The sequence below is a fragment of the Monodelphis domestica genome, chromosome 4 (genome assembly GCF_027887165.1).
Source record: "Monodelphis domestica isolate mMonDom1 chromosome 4, mMonDom1.pri, whole genome shotgun sequence".
NCBI classification, from domain to species: domain Eukaryota; kingdom Metazoa; phylum Chordata; class Mammalia; order Didelphimorphia; family Didelphidae; genus Monodelphis; species Monodelphis domestica.
In genome coordinates this window covers 39,954,564-39,972,991 of record NC_077230.1, presented here as the reverse complement: position 1 = coordinate 39,972,991, position 18,428 = coordinate 39,954,564, and the positions used below count along the sequence as shown (strand labels likewise).

General features: G+C 36.7%; 1 protein-coding gene across 11 annotated transcripts in view; it reads left to right on the top strand.

Moving 5' to 3' along the window:
- SH3KBP1 (SH3 domain containing kinase binding protein 1) overlaps nucleotides 1–18,428 on the top strand; it is a 505,965-nt gene that overhangs the window by 328,955 nt on the left and 158,582 nt on the right. For all 11 annotated transcript variants that reach the window (XM_056793311.1, XM_056793309.1, XM_007493470.3 and 8 more), the window contains 2 exons: nucleotides 4,302–4,377; nucleotides 17,936–18,030. In XM_056793311.1, coding sequence (XP_056649289.1) covers nucleotides 4,302–4,377; nucleotides 17,936–18,030 — 171 coding nt within the window. The remainder of the gene's footprint in view (nucleotides 1–4,301; nucleotides 4,378–17,935; nucleotides 18,031–18,428) is intronic.

The window sequence follows — 18,428 nt, the reverse complement described above, 5'->3', positions numbered from 1 at the left end:
TTTGCCATAGGTTGGGGGTGAGGGGGGAATGATGAGCAAGTAGAAAGAGGTGTAGACATTTTTTTTTCTTGCCCAAGAAATTTGGTCAAAAAGAAATGGAGCGAAATGTGACATTGCAGATGAAGTAAAAGAAGACTTTTTCAGACTAGGTGAGGTTTTTTGCATGTTTGTAGGCAGACGGAAAGGAATCCTTGGAGAGGTAGAAATTGCAGGGGCCAAGTGGGGGGGGGGGGGGAGTTTCACTGGATGTGCCTTCCTATGTAAGGTGAAGTAGGAAACAAAGCAACAGATTGAGCTTTTATGCCTTTCTCAAGAGAAGTATGTGAACATGGTAGACATCTTAATGGTCCCTTTTTCTGTCAGACTAATGAACTAGGATGTCAGCAAAGTAAAGGAGATCACTTTGTCACCACAGAAACACACATTGCTAAAAGATGGTGTGCTCTTCTAGAACAAAACAGTCTCATTTATCCTACCTTTGCATCCACCTGACCTCAGGACAGTATACTGAATCTAGTAAGTTCTTTTATGAAAGAATTAATTATTTTAAAATTACTTAAAAATAATTTTTGAGGTCCAATTCTCTCCCTTCTTCAATATCCTCTCCCACCTACTGAGAAGGCAAGCAATATAATACCACTTATACATGTGAAATCATGCAAAACAGATTTTCATATTAGGCATCTTGCAAAAAAAGGAAGAAAAATAAAGTGAGGAAAATATGCTTAAATTTGTGCTCAGAGTTTACCAGTTCTGTCTCTGCAGGCACATATAATTTTTTATCATGTTGTTCAGACATTTCATCATGTCTGACTCTTCCTGACCCCATTGGGGTTTTCTTGGTAAAGATGCTGGAGTAGTTTGCCATTTCCTTCATCAGGTCATTTTACAGGTGAAGAAAATGAGGCAAATAGGGTTAAGAGATTCATCAATATCCCATAGCTAGTGTCTGAGGCTGTATTTTAATTCAGATCTTCCTGGCTGTAAGCTTGGTGCTTTATCCACCCAGTTGCCTTCTTGAGTCCTTCAGAATTTTTTTGGATCATTTTATCTACCAGATTAGCTAAGTCTTTCACAGCCAATCATCATTACAATATTGTTCATGTGGTGTTCAGTAATCTCCTGGTTCTGCTTACTTCACTTTGTATCAGTTCATATAGGTATTCTTAGGTTTTTCTGAAATCATTCTGCTCATCATTTTTTACAACACAATCGTATTCCATTACCACCATATACTGCAACTTTACTAGCCATTCTGCAATTGATGGGCATCTCCTTCAATGACCAATTCACTCCCCACCACAAAAAGAGCTGCTAGAAATATTTTTGTATAAATAGATCCTTTTCCCTTTTCTTTGGATACAGAACATAGTAAGTTCTTAATACATAATTACTAAATATTTCTAAATTGCAGAAAAGTCACCTAAGAATGTATAAGCTGAGAATGATTCTTTTAAGATTGGGCACAGATAAACATTGGATATTTAAATTTTTCTAGAATATTGAAAACCAGTCCATTTGTTGATGGCTAAATAAGGAATGAAGCATTTGCTGTTATGTTTTGCTTTTGTTTTGGCTCTATCTGACAGATTAGGAATAGAAACAGTAGGATTTTTTTAGTCACAAAAAAAGAGGCAAAAAGCTCCTTCTGCTATTAGAACAAAAAGGACTATAAATGGAATTTTCAGAGATTCCATTGCAGATAATATTTTAAAAGATGACCCTAAGGCCAGTCTTTTTCCAGATTTGATCCTTTGCCAAACTTAGATCAAAGTCTTTCTTCTCTCATGACTCCAGAATTAGACAAGAATTTTGGTGTGCATATCTAAAAGCAGTTAGGAGTTGAATATTATTTTGAATGTTTCAAATCAAACCCAGAAAACCTCATAGCACCAAATCAAAATGTCACCATGTAAAATGTACGAGATATTTAGCAAAGTATTTTTAAAAATTCATGAAAGATTGGAAAATCTGAATTACCTACTTTCTGTGATTTATTCAGATTTGATGTCCATTTTTATACTTGATGCTTGAGGACATTTTTATGATTTAAAATGGAGTTACAAATCATTATCATTTAAAGGAAAACTCCTCTGGTTCTGGTTTCATGAGTGACACATTTATTTCCTCCCTTCATTCATGGGTTTTCTTTGAGCTGAGAAATTCTTATATAGCTAGTGAGATTTATCACTTGCTAGCTGAGCTTTTGGCGTAGACTATGAGTTTTATTTTACTATCTCCCTGTATCCATAGAAACTATGGTTGGAAATTAAGAACCATGGTTTAAAAAAAAAATTATAGCCACAGGAAGAACCTCAAAAATGAGTCCTAACAAAATGCTTGTCTTCATAGCAGCATCCTTAGGTGAGATACTATCCAACATTCCTTGTTGTTGGTTCAGAAATAGGTAGTGATAGGGGGCAGCTGGGTAGCTCAGTGGATTGAGAACCAGGCCTAGAGATGGGAGGTCCTAGGTTCAAATCTGACCTCACCCACTTCCCAGCTGTGTGACCCTGGGCAAGTCACTTAACCCCCATTGCCTAGCCCTTACCACTCTTCTGCCTTGGAGCCAATACACAGTATTGACTCCAAGACGGAAGGTAAGGGTTAAAAAAAAAAAAAGAAATAGGTAGTGATAATAGAATTAGCTATAAATTTAAAAGAAAAATTTATTCATAATAAGCCAATACATTTTAATTTAATCTAGTGGTTGGAGATATGAAGAAGCCCTATGGTATAGTGGGTAGAGAGCGGGCCTCAGTCAATGAGGCCTGGGTTCAAGTCTTGCCTCTAATATTATAGTCTGGCAAATCACTTAATTTCTTAGTACCTCAGAACCCCTCTAAGATGATATGTTGATGAGTAAGTGCCTCTTTACATTGCTATAGGGAATGTCCTTATTGGGAGTCCCTTAAACGTGGAGTGAAGCCCAAACCAAATTAAATTATAGTTGGGAAATGTTTAATAAAATAAATAAAAACACAACAGTGCCAGAAACATGAATGTTGATTGATTGATTGGTTTTCAGTATTTACCTGCAGGTATCTGCTTCTACTTGAATTAGACACATCTTGAAAATGCCCAAATCATAAATTTGGTTTAAAAAAAATGATAGATAGTTGGGATCAAAGAAAGTATTTGGGTTGTGGAAATTTGCCACCAAATTAAGCAAACCTACTGATTCAGTGAATTTAAAATAAGAAAAGTGTATCCATTTCCTCTCAAGCAGTCTGTTTAGATGTACAATTAACATTAATAAAGTATATTGAAGAAGAAAGGAAATAAATAATTCTTAATATTAGTGAGAGTGTCTTAAAAATATAAAAGAAAGAGAGGGGAAGTTTTGTGTACCCCGAAGGGAGGCTTGGGCTTTCAATATAGAGAGGGAGAAAGAGAGGAGAACCTCCCTTCTCAAAGTGGGGTTCAGGGGAGACAGCAAATGTTGGCTCAGAGGTTGGCTCAGAGAGAGGAGAGGGGGTTTGAAGATTTTCCCCCTTCTGCCTTACCTCTTTAGCTAAAGCCACTCTCCCAGATTCGCTCTTGTCCCTCTTGTCCCCCATCCACTTCTTGAGACCAAAAGAGTATCCTCTTGACCTGTTCACTCACACTCAGCTTGGTGAACAGATAACTTTTAATGTCAACTCAATCAGGTAATACAAAAGGAATAACAGGCAGGGAAGAATGGAAAAAGGAAAGTGGGGAAAGAGGGTCCCTGTCTCTATCTAAATCCTTTCCCCTCCATCCTTGAGTTTAGAGGGAGCTCAGGCCTTGGCAGCCTGAGTCCCCTGAGAGAAAGTCAGGTTGACTTACCCCTGGGCAACAGGAGCTGAGGTAAAGTCTGCTCCGTTTTCTCTTCAGAAGTCCCTTCAATTGGGAAGTGTCAGGGAGAAAGATTTCCAGTCACCAGCAGGAAAAGTGGGTAACCCTCAGGAGAAAGTATTTTTCCCACCTTCTCTCTTTGGCTTCTCAAGACCGAGAGACCCTCACTGTTCTCCAAGCCAGAGTCTTCTCTCCTCATCTCCCTCCTGGGGCCCCTCCCCCATCAAGGTGATCAATTTCACATACTCTTCAGTTTGGCACTTTTTCTCCAGTGCCAGCCTCTGTCACAGAAGACATATATAGATCTTTGCCCATTTTGTCATTACCATTCAGAAATTGGTATGCAGTAAATGTTAGGCATTAGTTTAAAATTTTAATGTGAAAATTATGTATTTTTACTACTTTGATTTCATTTATAAACCTAGTTTTAGCTTCTTGTTTCATTGAACTAATCTTATTAAATAAATTTTTGTTCATTTCAGACTGTAGGGAAGAAGTTACCTCCAACAGCAGCAACTCAGGAGTCAGCAAAAATAGAAATGGACAGTAGAACAAAGAGTAAGTATCCATTTTTACCCCCTTTATACTTCAAAGTAGCAAACCCTCTTTGAATGTTTAGAATTGATTTTTTCTTGATGACATTTTCAAGTATGAACCACAGGGGGGGAAAAAAAAAGCACAGATAGACCTCCATACAGTGCAGAGAGAAGGAAACCATCCTTTGTGGGAAGAAGTTAGATTTAGAATTTTGTCACAGTTTCAGAGACCTTTAGGAAATTCAGCTCTTTCCTGCCATGTTCATTTAAAAGAATAATTCTATCAACTTGTCCCTAAACCAGACTCTTTCTATAAGTAAGGAATTTTGTGAGCTCTTGCCTATATCATTCATCTCTTCCTTGATTATATTCCCATTGTTTTAGGATCTCTGTTAAGTAGTTATTTTGGCTAAATTAACTTTTTAAAGATAATTTCCAGTGATATTAAGAACAAAGCAAGAAACAAGAACAGACCTATATTGGGGTAAAATACTGTGTTCCAATCAGTGAGAGACAGACAGACAGACAGACAAAAAGAGAAACAGAGAGATAACCACAATAGATAGATAGATATCTGCCCAAAGATAGATATCCTTCTCCCATCCTCTTGGACTTATTTCAAATAAGTTCATCCTTGATGAAGCCCTCATTTCCTTGTCCTGCCAATACATCTACAGAGACACTATAATATTGCTTTTTACCAAATCCACCATGACATTTTGTATTTGTCTTATGTCATATTTACCATTTTGTTTTAGTCATTTTTTTCCATTGTGTCCAACTCTTTGTGACCTAGTTTGGTGGTTTCACTGGAGTGGTTTGACATTTTCATCTTCTACTCTTTTCTCATTTTACAGATAAAAAAACAAACAAATAAACTAGGGCAAACAGATTTAAGTGACTTGCACAGAGTCACACAGCCAGTATGACCAGATTCTAACTCAGGAAGATGATTCTTTCTGACTTCAAGCCCTACATTCTGTCCAATGAGCCTTCCAGCTGCCTTGGGTGCCATGTATTTTACCTCTTTGTGGATATTGCCACATCTCCTTATTCTTGGAGTAAAAGCTTTTAGATAAGTTTCTTGAAAGCAGGAGTCCTCTTACCTGTCTTTGTAATTCCCCAAGTGCCAGGACAGTTGAGAATCACTGAAAATAATATATTTTCATTCTGTGGAATTCATGGTTAGAGAGAGAAACACTCAACCAGTAGCATATTGTTCTGTTCTTGCTATATTTGATGTTCTTAGGAAATCTGCATATCTTCTTATACTTATAACTCATGACTTTTTGTGGTAAACATATTTGGTTTTACCAATAAAATGTAATAACAATTTTCCACATAAGTTTTCCAAAGTTATATGATTAAAATTGTCTCCCTCCCCACCCCCCAGAGATGGTAAGCAATTTGATATGGGTTATTATACATGTATTATTATGTGAAACATATTCCCATATTGTTCATTTTTGTTAGAAAATAATCACATAAAACCAAAACTCCAAAATAAAAACCCAAATAAACTAAAGTGAAAAATAGTATGCTTTGATCTGGATTCCAACTCCAACAGTTCTTCTCTGGAGGTGGGTAGCATTCTTTGTTCTTAGTCCCTCAGAATTGCTCTGGATCATTGTATTAATGAGAGTAGCTAAATCTATCACAGTGGATCATTGCCCAATATTGTTATTATTGTGTGCAATGTTCTCCTGGTTCTGCTTATTTCACTCTGCATCAGTTCATGTAGGTTTTTCCAGCTCTATCTCAAATCATCCTGTTCATCATTCCTTACACCACAATAGTATTCCATCACTATCATGTACCACAATTTGCTCAAACATTCCCCAATTGAGACATTACCTTTAGTTTCCAATTCTTTGCTTGTTAAGTTTAGGGCTTAACACAGAAAGGGCTGCTATAAATATTTTCGTACAAACATGTCCTTCCTCATCCCCATTTTATAATCTCTTTGGAATAACAACTTGGTATTATTGGATCAAAGGGTATGTATTCTTGTATAGCCTTTGGGCATAGTTCCAAATTGCCCTCTAGAATGGTTGGATCAGTTCACAATGTGACCAACAATGCATTCATGTCTCAATTTTGTCAGATCCCCTCTAACATTTTATCACTTTCCTTTATTGTCATATTGCCCAATCTGATAGATGTGAGGTGGTACCTCATGACTTCTTAAAAATTATTTTTATTATTCTGAACTTAGCACACAGTGAACAATTCATTTTTTACAGAGTAGACCATAGAAAGGATACTATGTGAATGAATGCTTTTCTATCATTCACAGCTTGCTTTAAAGGGAAAAAAAAAGTAATAAATACATTACTTTGATATTGCACATTACTTCCCAAACTGTTCTGCTTGTTTCTTTCTTTCTGTACTTCCTTTGGTACATTTAGAGATTGCTTTAATGGCCTTTTCTTTCTTTTTGTTTATATTATCTCTAAATCCCCTCTTTCTTTCCTAAATTCAATGCAATGAGGAGAAAGAAATCACAACAATAATCATAACCAATCAAAACAAATTAACATGTTTGCAAAATCAAAAAGTATGTTTATTGCCAGCTCCTTCAGGAGATGTGTAGCATTGACCATTTGAAGTCTTAATTGGTCATCACATTGAACAGAAATTCATGACTTTTTGCAGTACCTATTTTCATCATCAGAGGTGGGAAAATTCATGAAGGTCTTTGAAAATGGGTCAGAAAAACAAATGAGAAAATGAGACAACTTTGTAATGTGAAAATATAATGAGGATATTTTTGGTTTGTTTTAAGAGTTCACTCACTTATTCTTCATTCATTATAGAAAACATACAAATACAGTCTTAAAATGTTGCTAAATAATTGGGACTCCCAGAAAAGATTCTTGTAAACATCAAGTGATTAGCAGAAGAACTAACTTTAGTTAATGTTAGCAAATGGGATCAAAAAAAATTTTGGCCAGTCAAACTTGCTTAACAAGGATTAAGAGAGGATAAGGATCATACAGGACATTAGTCTGCTCTCTGTAAACATGTCATTAGTTTGAGTTCTCAGCCTCATAATTTGGCAAATGTCACAAACACATACATATATCTTTTTTTTCCTTCCTTTTTGTATTGTTTGACACTTGCAAACACATGACTTGTGAAAGAACACAGGCCAATAGCTTTATCCCAGAAATACCTTCAGTATAAGCCACTGGCGACCTGACGAACAGTCAGGTAACCAATCCTAAATCCTTTAGCATACAGGAAAGTCTTTGCTCTAATCCCATGCATCAGAAGGCTTCCATTATTTCTAACAAGTATTTAAAAAATGTCTACTGTGACCCTGGCATGGAGAGGCATTTTGGGTGTCTGGTGGGGATTGGAGGGAAGAGTGAGGAGAACAGAAACCCCAAAAGATAAATGAATGGGGAGGGGGTGGGGGTTGTACCCCAGTCCTCTGACTTTAGAGCTAATGTTCTTTCTGCTGTACCATCTATTTTATTTTATTCACTAACGAGTGATGTGAATTTAGGCATGTCAGTCAAATAAACATTTATAAAGAGCCTTATTTGCCAGGCACTGGGGGATACAAAGATAAGAGTGAAATATGTTCTGTCTTCTAAGAACTCATTCTGTTGAAGGTGACAAGGCAGGTAGTATGTGAAAACTATATGTCACTTCCTCTGCAGCTCAGTTTTCTGGACTGTAAAATGAAGAAGTTGGACTAGATAATCTCTAAAGGTTCTTGCCTAACTCTGACATCATCTGTTCAGTCTTAAAAGCTCTGAGGCCTGGGTTGAGAGCCCTGTCTTAAAGGAACTTACAGTCTTATTGCACCTAAAATAATGAACCTAAATGTTTCTAATGTTTCTGTTATCATAAGACCCCTTTTGCTGACTGTTGAATCCTACTGACCACTTTTCAGAATGCTGTGGTTTTAAAAATAAATTCATAATTGAAAAAAAGACTATAATTTCAGTTAGAGTTTAGAGAAAATACTTTAAAAAAAACCTACCCCAAATCATAGATATTTTGGGAATCCTTGGACTCCAGTTTTAGAAACCATGAATTAGAGAATAATCAAGTACCCAGATCTCAGATTATATAGATATGAAGTAAAGTAGGTCAAAAGGAAAGAAAATCATGTAAGCTAAAGTTGTTAGGGTGTTAGGCTTGAGTGGACTAGATGGAGGTCCAGGGGTTGGGGGAGATAAAGGAATCTTTACTCTTATCCTGGAACAGAATCTGCAAACATTGATTTGGTGTCTGCTGTAGCTCCTATAAGCTCCTTTCAATGTTCCTGTGGCTTTCAATATATGCATTCTTTTTCTGAGATGCTTCAAAGGACCCCCAAACCACCAGAGTTTCTCCTTGGAGTACATGGGTACTTAAGAATCGTGGTTCTATATCCCTTGGTCTCCCCTTCTCCTCCATTTTCTCTCTCTTCCCTTCTCCCTCTCCTTCCCCTCTCCCCCTCCCTCCATTTCCTTCTCCCCCTCTCTCTTCCTTCTCTCCCTCTCTCTTCCTTGTCCTTCCCTCTGCCTCTCTCTCTCCTCCTCCCTCCCTCCCTTCCTATCTTTCTCTCTCCCTCCTTCTCTCTCTCTCTCTCTCTCTCTCTCTCTCTCTCTCTCTCTCTCTCTCTCTCTCTCTCTCTCTCTCTCTCTCTCTCTCTGTCTCTCTCTCTCTCTCTCTGTCTCTCTCTCTCCCTCTGTCTCTCCTTCCTCTCTCTCTCCTTCCTCTCTCCCTCTCCTTCCCTCTCCCTTTTTCCCTCTCTCCCTCTTCTCTTCCTCCTCCCTCCCTCTGCCTCTCTCTCGCCTCCTCCCTCCCTCCTTCCTTCCCTACCTCTCTCCTTCCCTATCTCCCTCCCTCTCTCCCTCCCCCCTTCTCTCTCTGTCTCTGTCTCCCTCTCTCTTTCTCTCTGTCTCTGTCTTTCTCCCTCTCTCTCTCTTCCCATACCCCACATACATACACACCTTCTGCCAAAAATTGTTTTAACACAGATCAAGTGAAATAATGAACATGAAAGTTCTTTGAGAAGTATAAAATACTACTTTTTATCATAAAGTATTTTTTGATCACGATCCTTTTAGGCAGGTAGGTGGCATGTGCCAAGTGTTGGACTGGGAATCAGGAAGACCTGAACCCTACTCCAGTCTCAGATGTGTTCAGCTTTGGGATCCTGGGCTAGTTACTTACCTGCTAACAGTCTTAGTTTCCTCATCTCTAAGATAGGAATAATAATGGGGGTTGATCTGAGGATTACAGGAGATAAACATTGGTAAAGGGCTTTGTAAAATCTTAAACAATTATATAAATGCTAGTTGTTATTCTGTGCCCTTTAACTACAGGGTTACATACAGGAGGTGACTGTAGATGGTCCAGAGTAAGACACCACCACTGCAGCAACAACCTTACCCAAGGCCCACTAATTGGAAGTTTAATGCAAGAAAAATGATCAGCACCACAGAGGATTGAAGCTACTGTATGCCTGACTTTTGACGGCACTGTGGTGCAGAAATAAATATCTTTTGGACTAGTTATGATTTAAAAGCTGATAATATGAGTTAGTACATCTTAAGTGAAACTCATCTGATTGGGATTTATTCATATGTCCTACATTATTTCTCCCAAAAAAAATCCTTTATAATAATGAAATTCATCTGGAATATATGCTTATGAACAGATTGCCACAATCTGTATAACAAGAGGAGGATTGTCTAAATATTCATAATGAGGGGCTCCTGAGGATTCTTCCTGCTTTCCACATCTGGAATTTTCTTCATTTTGTTACAATTGATGCAGATTCCTCTAATTCCTTGGAAAGAACAATAGCCTGAAGAGAAGACTCAATTAGCATCTTGCCTAACTAATATTTTCATCTTGAAGAATCAGTGAAGCAGCTGAGTATGTGCTTTGGATAAATTCTGCTCACAGTTTATGCAGAAGCTTCTGGGGCCTTCCAAATCATTTATGACTATTGTGTGGAAGTGTCGCACTTTCCCTGATTAGCCCCACCTCCTCATTCCTCAAGTCCCCTTACCCTTTTAGCAGTTGGTTTATATAGTATTATCTTTCATTGGTTCTTGTGTGTTTGTATAATTGTTCTCAAGTTGGTTTTTGTGTGTATTCCATCTCTAAGTAGTTTTATCGGTCCTCAAATATCAGACACATTTTGTTCCTAGGAGATATCAGTGTGGCAGGCTCTGTCTATTTTTTTTTTTTTAATTTTCATGGCAATTCTCTCCAGAACTACTTCTCATACCTGCAAAAAGGATAGAAACAAAATAAAACTGACCACTTCTCAGTCTGGGAGGGACTTTTATTCCTCCTTTTCATCATCAAGCAAATTAGAAGGAGAAAAGGTTGGCTTTATCACCTTCTCCCCACTGCCCCCTTACTGAGAAAGAAACAGCATGATATAATGGTTATAGCACTGGACTTGCGACTGAAAAGGTTTAGCAAGTCACACCTCAGACTCTTACTAGTGACCCTGGACAAGTCTCTTAATCCCTATTGCTTAATCCCTTACTGTTTTTCTGCCTTAGAACCAATACACAGTATTGATTTTATGTTGGAAAATGAGGATTTAAAGGTTTATACATACCTATATTACACAAGTGTGGTTTAATATACATATATTATATGCATTTGTTATATGTGTATGGTTTGTTTTGGATATACACAGAATGTTTTATGTTCTGTACCAATTATCAGTGATACATGACACAAGGTGCCTAGGTTTAAACAAATTTTTCATACACACATCTTACCTCTTGCACACAGTCTTTGGTAGACACAGACTAATTATTATATTAATTATTTAATTATCGATATAGTTATATGTGTGTCTATGCATTATACACATATGTATACAAATAGTTATGTATGACTATATGCAGTAAGTAAGGGAGATGCATCTTAACAATCCTGTAGAACTGTCTTCCCCTCTATTCTGTTGAGCAAAAGGAATCTGTCCTCCATGCTTATTGTATTTGTTTGCACATGTCTCTTCCAGCGGGCAAAAGTGCTAAGGAATTGTTGAGTTCTTTATGGTTACCCAGGTTGCCATTCTTCCATCCATCAGCTCTACCTGTCTCCAGGGACCAGCATCAATTAGTTGTCATTTTGGGATTTGTAGTTTTGCTCAGTTTGGAATCAATTCTGAACCCCTTACCTCATGGCCAATAGCTTTCTTCTTTTTGAACCCTCCACATTTTTGAGCCGCAGTCATGGGACTAGATTGGACTTCACTCTTCCTCAGAAGCAAATAAACACGCTTTTCTATTACATTTGTTATCAAAGAACTGATAAGCAAGTAAGCCAGACTTAATATCTAGTACACAATGCCTAATAAAACAATAAACCATCTATTAAGCTAAAGCAAATCCATTTGTTTCTTAATCCCAGCATTCTCTCCATAGAAAAGCTCTTTGATCCAGGAATTTTAAGAAATGCACAATTTGAGTTTATTTAGTTCCCTTCTGAGGGGTCAAGTGAATATCTACATGATCTTGGCTCATGAATCTAGCAAGGAGGGTTTTTAAATAACAGGATTGTTGGGGAATCTTGGACCTGGATATCAGGGCATGAGAATAGACTTGGGGTCCAGAGAGATTTGAGGGGAACCTGGAATTTCCTGATGTTTTTGGTGGGCTGTTTCATTCTATCAGGTACCTCTTGGATCATTTAACCACTGCTAGATTTAGGTCTGTGTGAATGGACTCAACAAACCAACCCTATAGCAAGGAGAAACCTGAAGCCACCATTGCTGGTTCTGGTGTTCTTTGTTTTCCAACCTTGAGCCAGGTCCCTTTCTTCTCTAGCTGTCAAACTCATTTTGTGGGAGTGCTTCTTCTTTTATCACCTAACCCAAAGCCCACGCTATTCCTTCAGAGTAGGGGGAGAGGCAGCTAGAGAGCACCTGAATGATGATTTTCTTGTCCAGTTCCTCTCACTTTATAGATAAGGAAACTGCTGAGACTCAGAGGTTAAGTAAATTACCCAGTGGGACACATGAACAGAACCAGACTTTGAACCTAGGGTCTTTGACGCTCAAATCTAATACTCTTTCCACCTGAGAAACTACCTTCTGTATTTTATTGTTTACTGTAGCTGGTAGGTTTCATGATAGTTCCTGATGCTGTCTGGATTTTCTTTTATTCTGTAGAAGATATTTTGTATAAAATCAAGAAGTGGAAGTAGGAAGAGTAGCCCTAGAAAATGAAATTGAAAAATTTAGAGAATTGATGGAGTTTCTGTTCTTTTTCTTTGTTTTTGAAAATTTCTTTTTTTAAAAAAGCATGAATATCTTGTCTGTCAGTTCATAATGCACTTTTTAAAAAGCCCTTAATGGGGATGGCTGGGTGGTCCAGTGGAATGAGAGCCAGGCCTAGCTGTGTGACTCTGGGCAAGTCACTTATCCTCTATTACCTAGCCCTTACTGCTCTTCAATACACTGTATTAATTCTATGATGTAAGGATTTTAAAAATAAATAAAGTAAAAAAGCCATTACTTTATGTCTCAGAATCAATACTAAGTATTGATTCCAAGGCAGAAGAGTGGTAAGGCCTAGGCAATGGGGGTTAAGTGATTTGCCCAGGGTCACACAACTTGGAGGTGCCTGAAGTCAGATTTGACCTCCCATCTCTAGAACTGGTTCTCTATCAACTGAGCCATCCAGCTGCTCCTATAATGTACATTTTAGAAAAAACTAAAAACCCATTTTCTTGTAATGTAAGAAAAAGCAGATCTCTCCTTTAGCCTGGCTTCTCATTACAACCCCCTGGATCCCTCTTTCTTACATTACACTCCTAATATTGATTAAGGCTAAAAAACTTGATTATCATTATTATTTTAAAACAAAAGGTGAAAATGGAATCCAGTTACAGATATTAAATGGGACTGGGGCAACTTTATTTTAATTTTTCTATTTTAAGTCCAGCCTTATTTGTATTTCACATCTCAAATTCTGGGGTCTTTTACCACCCTCCCCTAACATAGCTACCTTTGTAAGGTAATCTGCTTTCCCCTAACATTGTGCCCCTATGTTCAGCCAAATTGGCTTTTTATTTTCCTGCTACTATGATAGAGTTCTCATCCCAACTCCTCTTCTTGTCAAAGCTATCAATATTTCTTCTTCAGAACCTATCTGTTTGGTCTCTTCTCCATGAAACTTTTTCTAAATGTGTCCCTCATTCCATATCTGCCTAGAAAGCATTCTGTCTTTTCTTGGAGTTCTATAAGTCTTTGTCTCTTTGGGAACTTATCACATACTACCTTGCATTTTAATTACTTGTCTGCTTGTCTCCTACTCTTTGCAAGACTTGATTTCTTCTTTTTTAACCCCTCTTTATTCTTTGCACATTACCTCACACCCATCGACATATCTTTTGAATGACTGAATCAGTTTAGAATCCCTTCCTTTGTGGTTGGTTGGTTTAAAATGTCTTGCTGAAAGTAAATGTTGCTGATGCAGATCCTCCCTTTCTAAGGATCTATGACACATAAAATAGAGAGCCTTCTAAAGCAAAGTTCCTGTAATCAAATAAAGTTTTGTTTTTGAATAGCATTTAATAATTTCATGAAAGAAAATGGATGATTTTTACTTGTTCCTCAGAGTAACCTTGTGAAATAAAATTATCTTTCCTTCATAGATGGAGAAAATATTTTTTTAAAAATGACTTGCTTAAAGCCAAATGATTAGTAAACAGTAGGGACAGGACCTGAGCCCCAGGCCCCTGAGATTCAGTCCATTTTCTTGGAATCAGTGCTGTTAGTGTAGAATGTTTTCTCCTAGTATAGAGGGAACACAGTTCTCCCATCTTGGCTTAAATGCATGAACGACCTTTTTTTTCAGGGTCATTCATCACATTTGGTGTTAAGCTGTTAAGACCAAAAAATAAATGGATCGCTGATTTAGATTTTTCTTTTTACTCTGATTGTTTTTCCTCTTTGATGCTGTGAGATATCTGGAAATAGATTCTTAAAATGAAAATATGAAGATTTTGTTCATGAGCTGCTTGCAAAGCATCAAAAGAGCCTCATCTCCTTTTTGAAGAATATCTTCCTATGATCACTTTTATTACTTTAAAGGATCTGTTGTTAAATTATAAATGTCATGCTTAGCATTTGAGAGGTAACATATGAGAATGTAGAACTTGGAATTGGGTATGCATGGATTCAAATTCTCCTTTTGATCCTTAATTAGTTATGTGATCATAGATGGGCAGCTAGATGGTATAGTGGATGACACATGACTTGGCATCAGGAAGACCCGAATTCAAATATGGCCTCAGGCACTTAATGGCTGTGTCAAGCTGGGCAAGTCACTTAACCCTGCTTGTCTCAGTTTCCCCATCTATAAAATGAGCTGGAGAAGGACATGGCCAACCACTCTAGTATTTTTTTCCAAGAAAACCCCACGTAGGACCACGAAGAGTCATATATGACTGAATAACAACACAAATTAGTTAGTGATGGTAGTGTTTTTTACTTTGTTGGCTTAATAGTTTTTTAGACAGACCATCAGAACCATTTTTATACCAGGATCTCATTTATTAACTTATTTAACTGTTGGGAACAGTCATAGGGCCTCCGAAATTCCCCCCAATTTTTTTTCATTGATGTGTTAAAGGTCTATAATGACTGCATAATCACACATTCTTATTCAGGATGTTTTAATGACTTATTGTTAAGAATTGTTATTAATAGCCATGGGGCTCACTTTGTTATAGACAATGGCTTTTTAGGGTATGTAGAACAATGTTCTTTTACTAATAGTGTATATTTATTCAAGGTTGTTGTGCTTTTGAGATTAATTACTCAAAAACTACCATTGTGTTCAATAGGGAAATAATAAATGAATGAGCAAGTGATGGTTCTTTTTCCCATGGAAAATTTTCCTTATATGATTTTTTAGTATTTCAGAATTTTTTAAAGTTGGAACATTTGGAGGACACAGAATTGGTCATGTTTAATACTAAAAATACATGGAAAACAAATGCATAATAACATTTTAAAGTAGGCTTTATTTAGCAATATATGTACCAGGGAATATTTGACATTGCTAGTGCATAGAGGACTTGGTTCAGAGTCAAGAAGGCCAGTGTTCAAATTGAGCCTCAGACATTTATTAGCTGTATGTGATCAAAAGTCATTTGCCTCAGTTTCCTTAACAATACATGGTGATAATACTATCACCAACCTGCCTTGGGTTCTTTTGAGGATCAAATGAGATAGTATTTGTAAAAACAATGAACACATAGTAGGTATTCTATAAAAGCTAATTGTTTTTATAAAGATTTTGGACAGGTGGTGTGATAAATAAAGTGCTGAAGAATTCAGGAAGACCTGAATTCATATACTATTCAGATACATTAACTATGACTGGACAATTCACAGTTCTGTCAGTCTGGTGTCTCTTGGGGTCTCCATTTTGTAATCAGTAAAATGAAGTTGATAATACACCAGCCTCATAGAATTCTTGTGAGGATCAAATGAAACAAAATTATAAAGCATTTTATAAACTTTAAAGTGATATTTAAGTGCTAGTTTTTATTAAAGATAATGGCACATATTGTATTAGCTCACTTTCAACTTAGTGTTTATAGTTATATAGGGTCTTGGAGTTTATTCTTTCAAATATATTAGCTTTGTCTCCCCCCAACAAAACTGTAGTCCCCTTGACAAGAAGAGAGCTATCTTACACAGGTCTATGTCCTATACGGTGCTTAGTTGAGAGTCTTGGGACTCAGCTAATTGTTGATTTGACTTAAATGCAGACTATACGTGATTGAAACCTTGTACCTCTTTTGAAGTTTGGGGTTCACATTCTAATAGTTTATTCATTGAACTAATCATTTCAAAGGAAGCATTACAATTAACTACTTAGACAATTTTCATGAATATCTTTATTGAATATATAATTTATACAATATACTCATACAATGAACTATTAAATATATAAGTACTATGACTATTAAAATCATATTGTATTATAAATTACATACTATTATATGATAATATATGAAATAATGTATACGGTATATGATGTTTTATGAATATATATAATTCCAATAAACCCATTAGTTGTAGATAAGTATTATTGTTGTTGTTCAGTTGTTTCAGTCACGTGTGGCTCTTTGTTTCCCCAATGGGGGTTTTCTTGCAAAGAAATGGGAATGGTTGGCCATTTCCTTCTCCAGCTCATCCATCCTCATTCCAGATGAGGAAACAGAGGCAAACAGGGTTAAGTTGCTTGCCCAGAGTCACACAACTAGGATATCCCACTACTCTATCCCCTATATCACCTAGCCATCCCTACACACGTTGAGTATGTTAGCATTGCTGAAAAGCGTTACATTTACTGTCATTTTTGAGACTAAGCATGATTGGTGGGCGGTAAACTTCTATATTATATTGAAGTTAGTGTACGTGCTTGTATATATAGTGTTGTAGAGTTATTGACATGTAACCATGGAAACAATAAGCAGGAACGTAGACAGGCTTTGAGAAATAGTGGAAGACAGAAGCCCGATGTGCTCTGCTCCATGGGGTCGCCAAGCCTCAGACATGATGGAAGGATTCAACAAAACCAAAAATGTGTCACAGGCCTTACTAACCCATATAGCCAGAGAAGTTTAGTCCCTAAGCAATTTTAAGAGTTTTAATTGAATTTTCACAAATCCTCCCTTCATCGATGGTTCTAGTGGTCTTCCATCTTCCTACCTCCTCAAAGCCTAGGTACTTTCTGATGGGTTTCATTGTCTGTTTCTGTTGGGCCCATGAAAAGCGTAGATGACTACATTTACAGCAGTCATTTATTCAGTATTTCAAGTTTTGAGTCTAATAAGTTGGTAGTGTTTTTCTTCACTGGGGCATGGCTAAGGCAAAGATAAGTAATTATAGTCAAAAGTTTGTGGGTTTTAGGCTGTGAGTCATAAGTATATAGATATAATCTCATGTGTGGAGATATATAGATATATATGTAGGTGTATTCTTACAAATAAATATGCATATTATAGAGTGTTTCACCAATACCAGTGAAGGTTTCTAGTTGCTTAATTTATATAAATAAAATTTACATACGTTTAATCTTATTCACAAGATTGGTTCTCCTTTGCAACACATGAACTTGGGAAATGTGTGGGCACAAGATTCCTCACTGATCTAAATGATATGTGGATATTTGGAAAAACCAAGCAGAGAAAATTGTTTAAACCTCTTGTTTCTAACAAAGGATAGACTACTTATATTAGTTTAAAAAAAAAAACACACAAACTTTACTGACTCCTAGAACTATTTTATTATTTTGCTGTTCTATAAAGTTAAAACTATCAGGGGCATTTCTTAATTTCAAGTTGTTCTTCTAGGGAGAGGGGGAAAAGTATTCATCTTGAGTGTTATCTTTATTATGCTATGCTATGGTTTATTAATAAAATTACTCCTTTTCATGCATTGGTTCTGGGTTGTAGGTTTTTTTCTCCCTCTAGGCCTATGAATAAGAATTATATATTTATTATAATTTTGTGTGTATATATAATTATATTATAGACTAGATAATTTATTATACTCCTATTTTTTAAAATGTTTTTCTTAATAGGCAAGGATTATTGCAAAGTCATATTTCCCTATGAAGCACAAAATGAGGATGAACTGACAATCAAAGAAGGCGACATAGTCACCCTTGTCAATAAGGTAACCAGAATGTTTTCTTATTCTTTTTTATTTTTAACCATTACCTGCTATCTTCTAATTAGTACCATGTATTGGTTCCTAGGCAGAAAAATTGTATAAGGGATAAGTAATAGGGGTTAAGGGACTTGCCCAGGGTCGCACAGCTAAGAAGTATCTGAGACCAGAATTGAACTCTGGACCTTCCCTTTCTAGATCTGGCTCTCAATCCACAAAGCCACCCAAGCTGTCCCCTGCTATGTCTGTTCTGTTTAGTATATGTGCTACCGAAGCTAATTCGTTGGTGAAATTATTTAGTATTTATTCTCACTCAGATGGATTAGTATTTATTCTCACTCAGATGGATTTCTTAACTTGCTATTAAAGTTTTAAGGGCATTTAGAAATTTTCCTTTCTTTTCT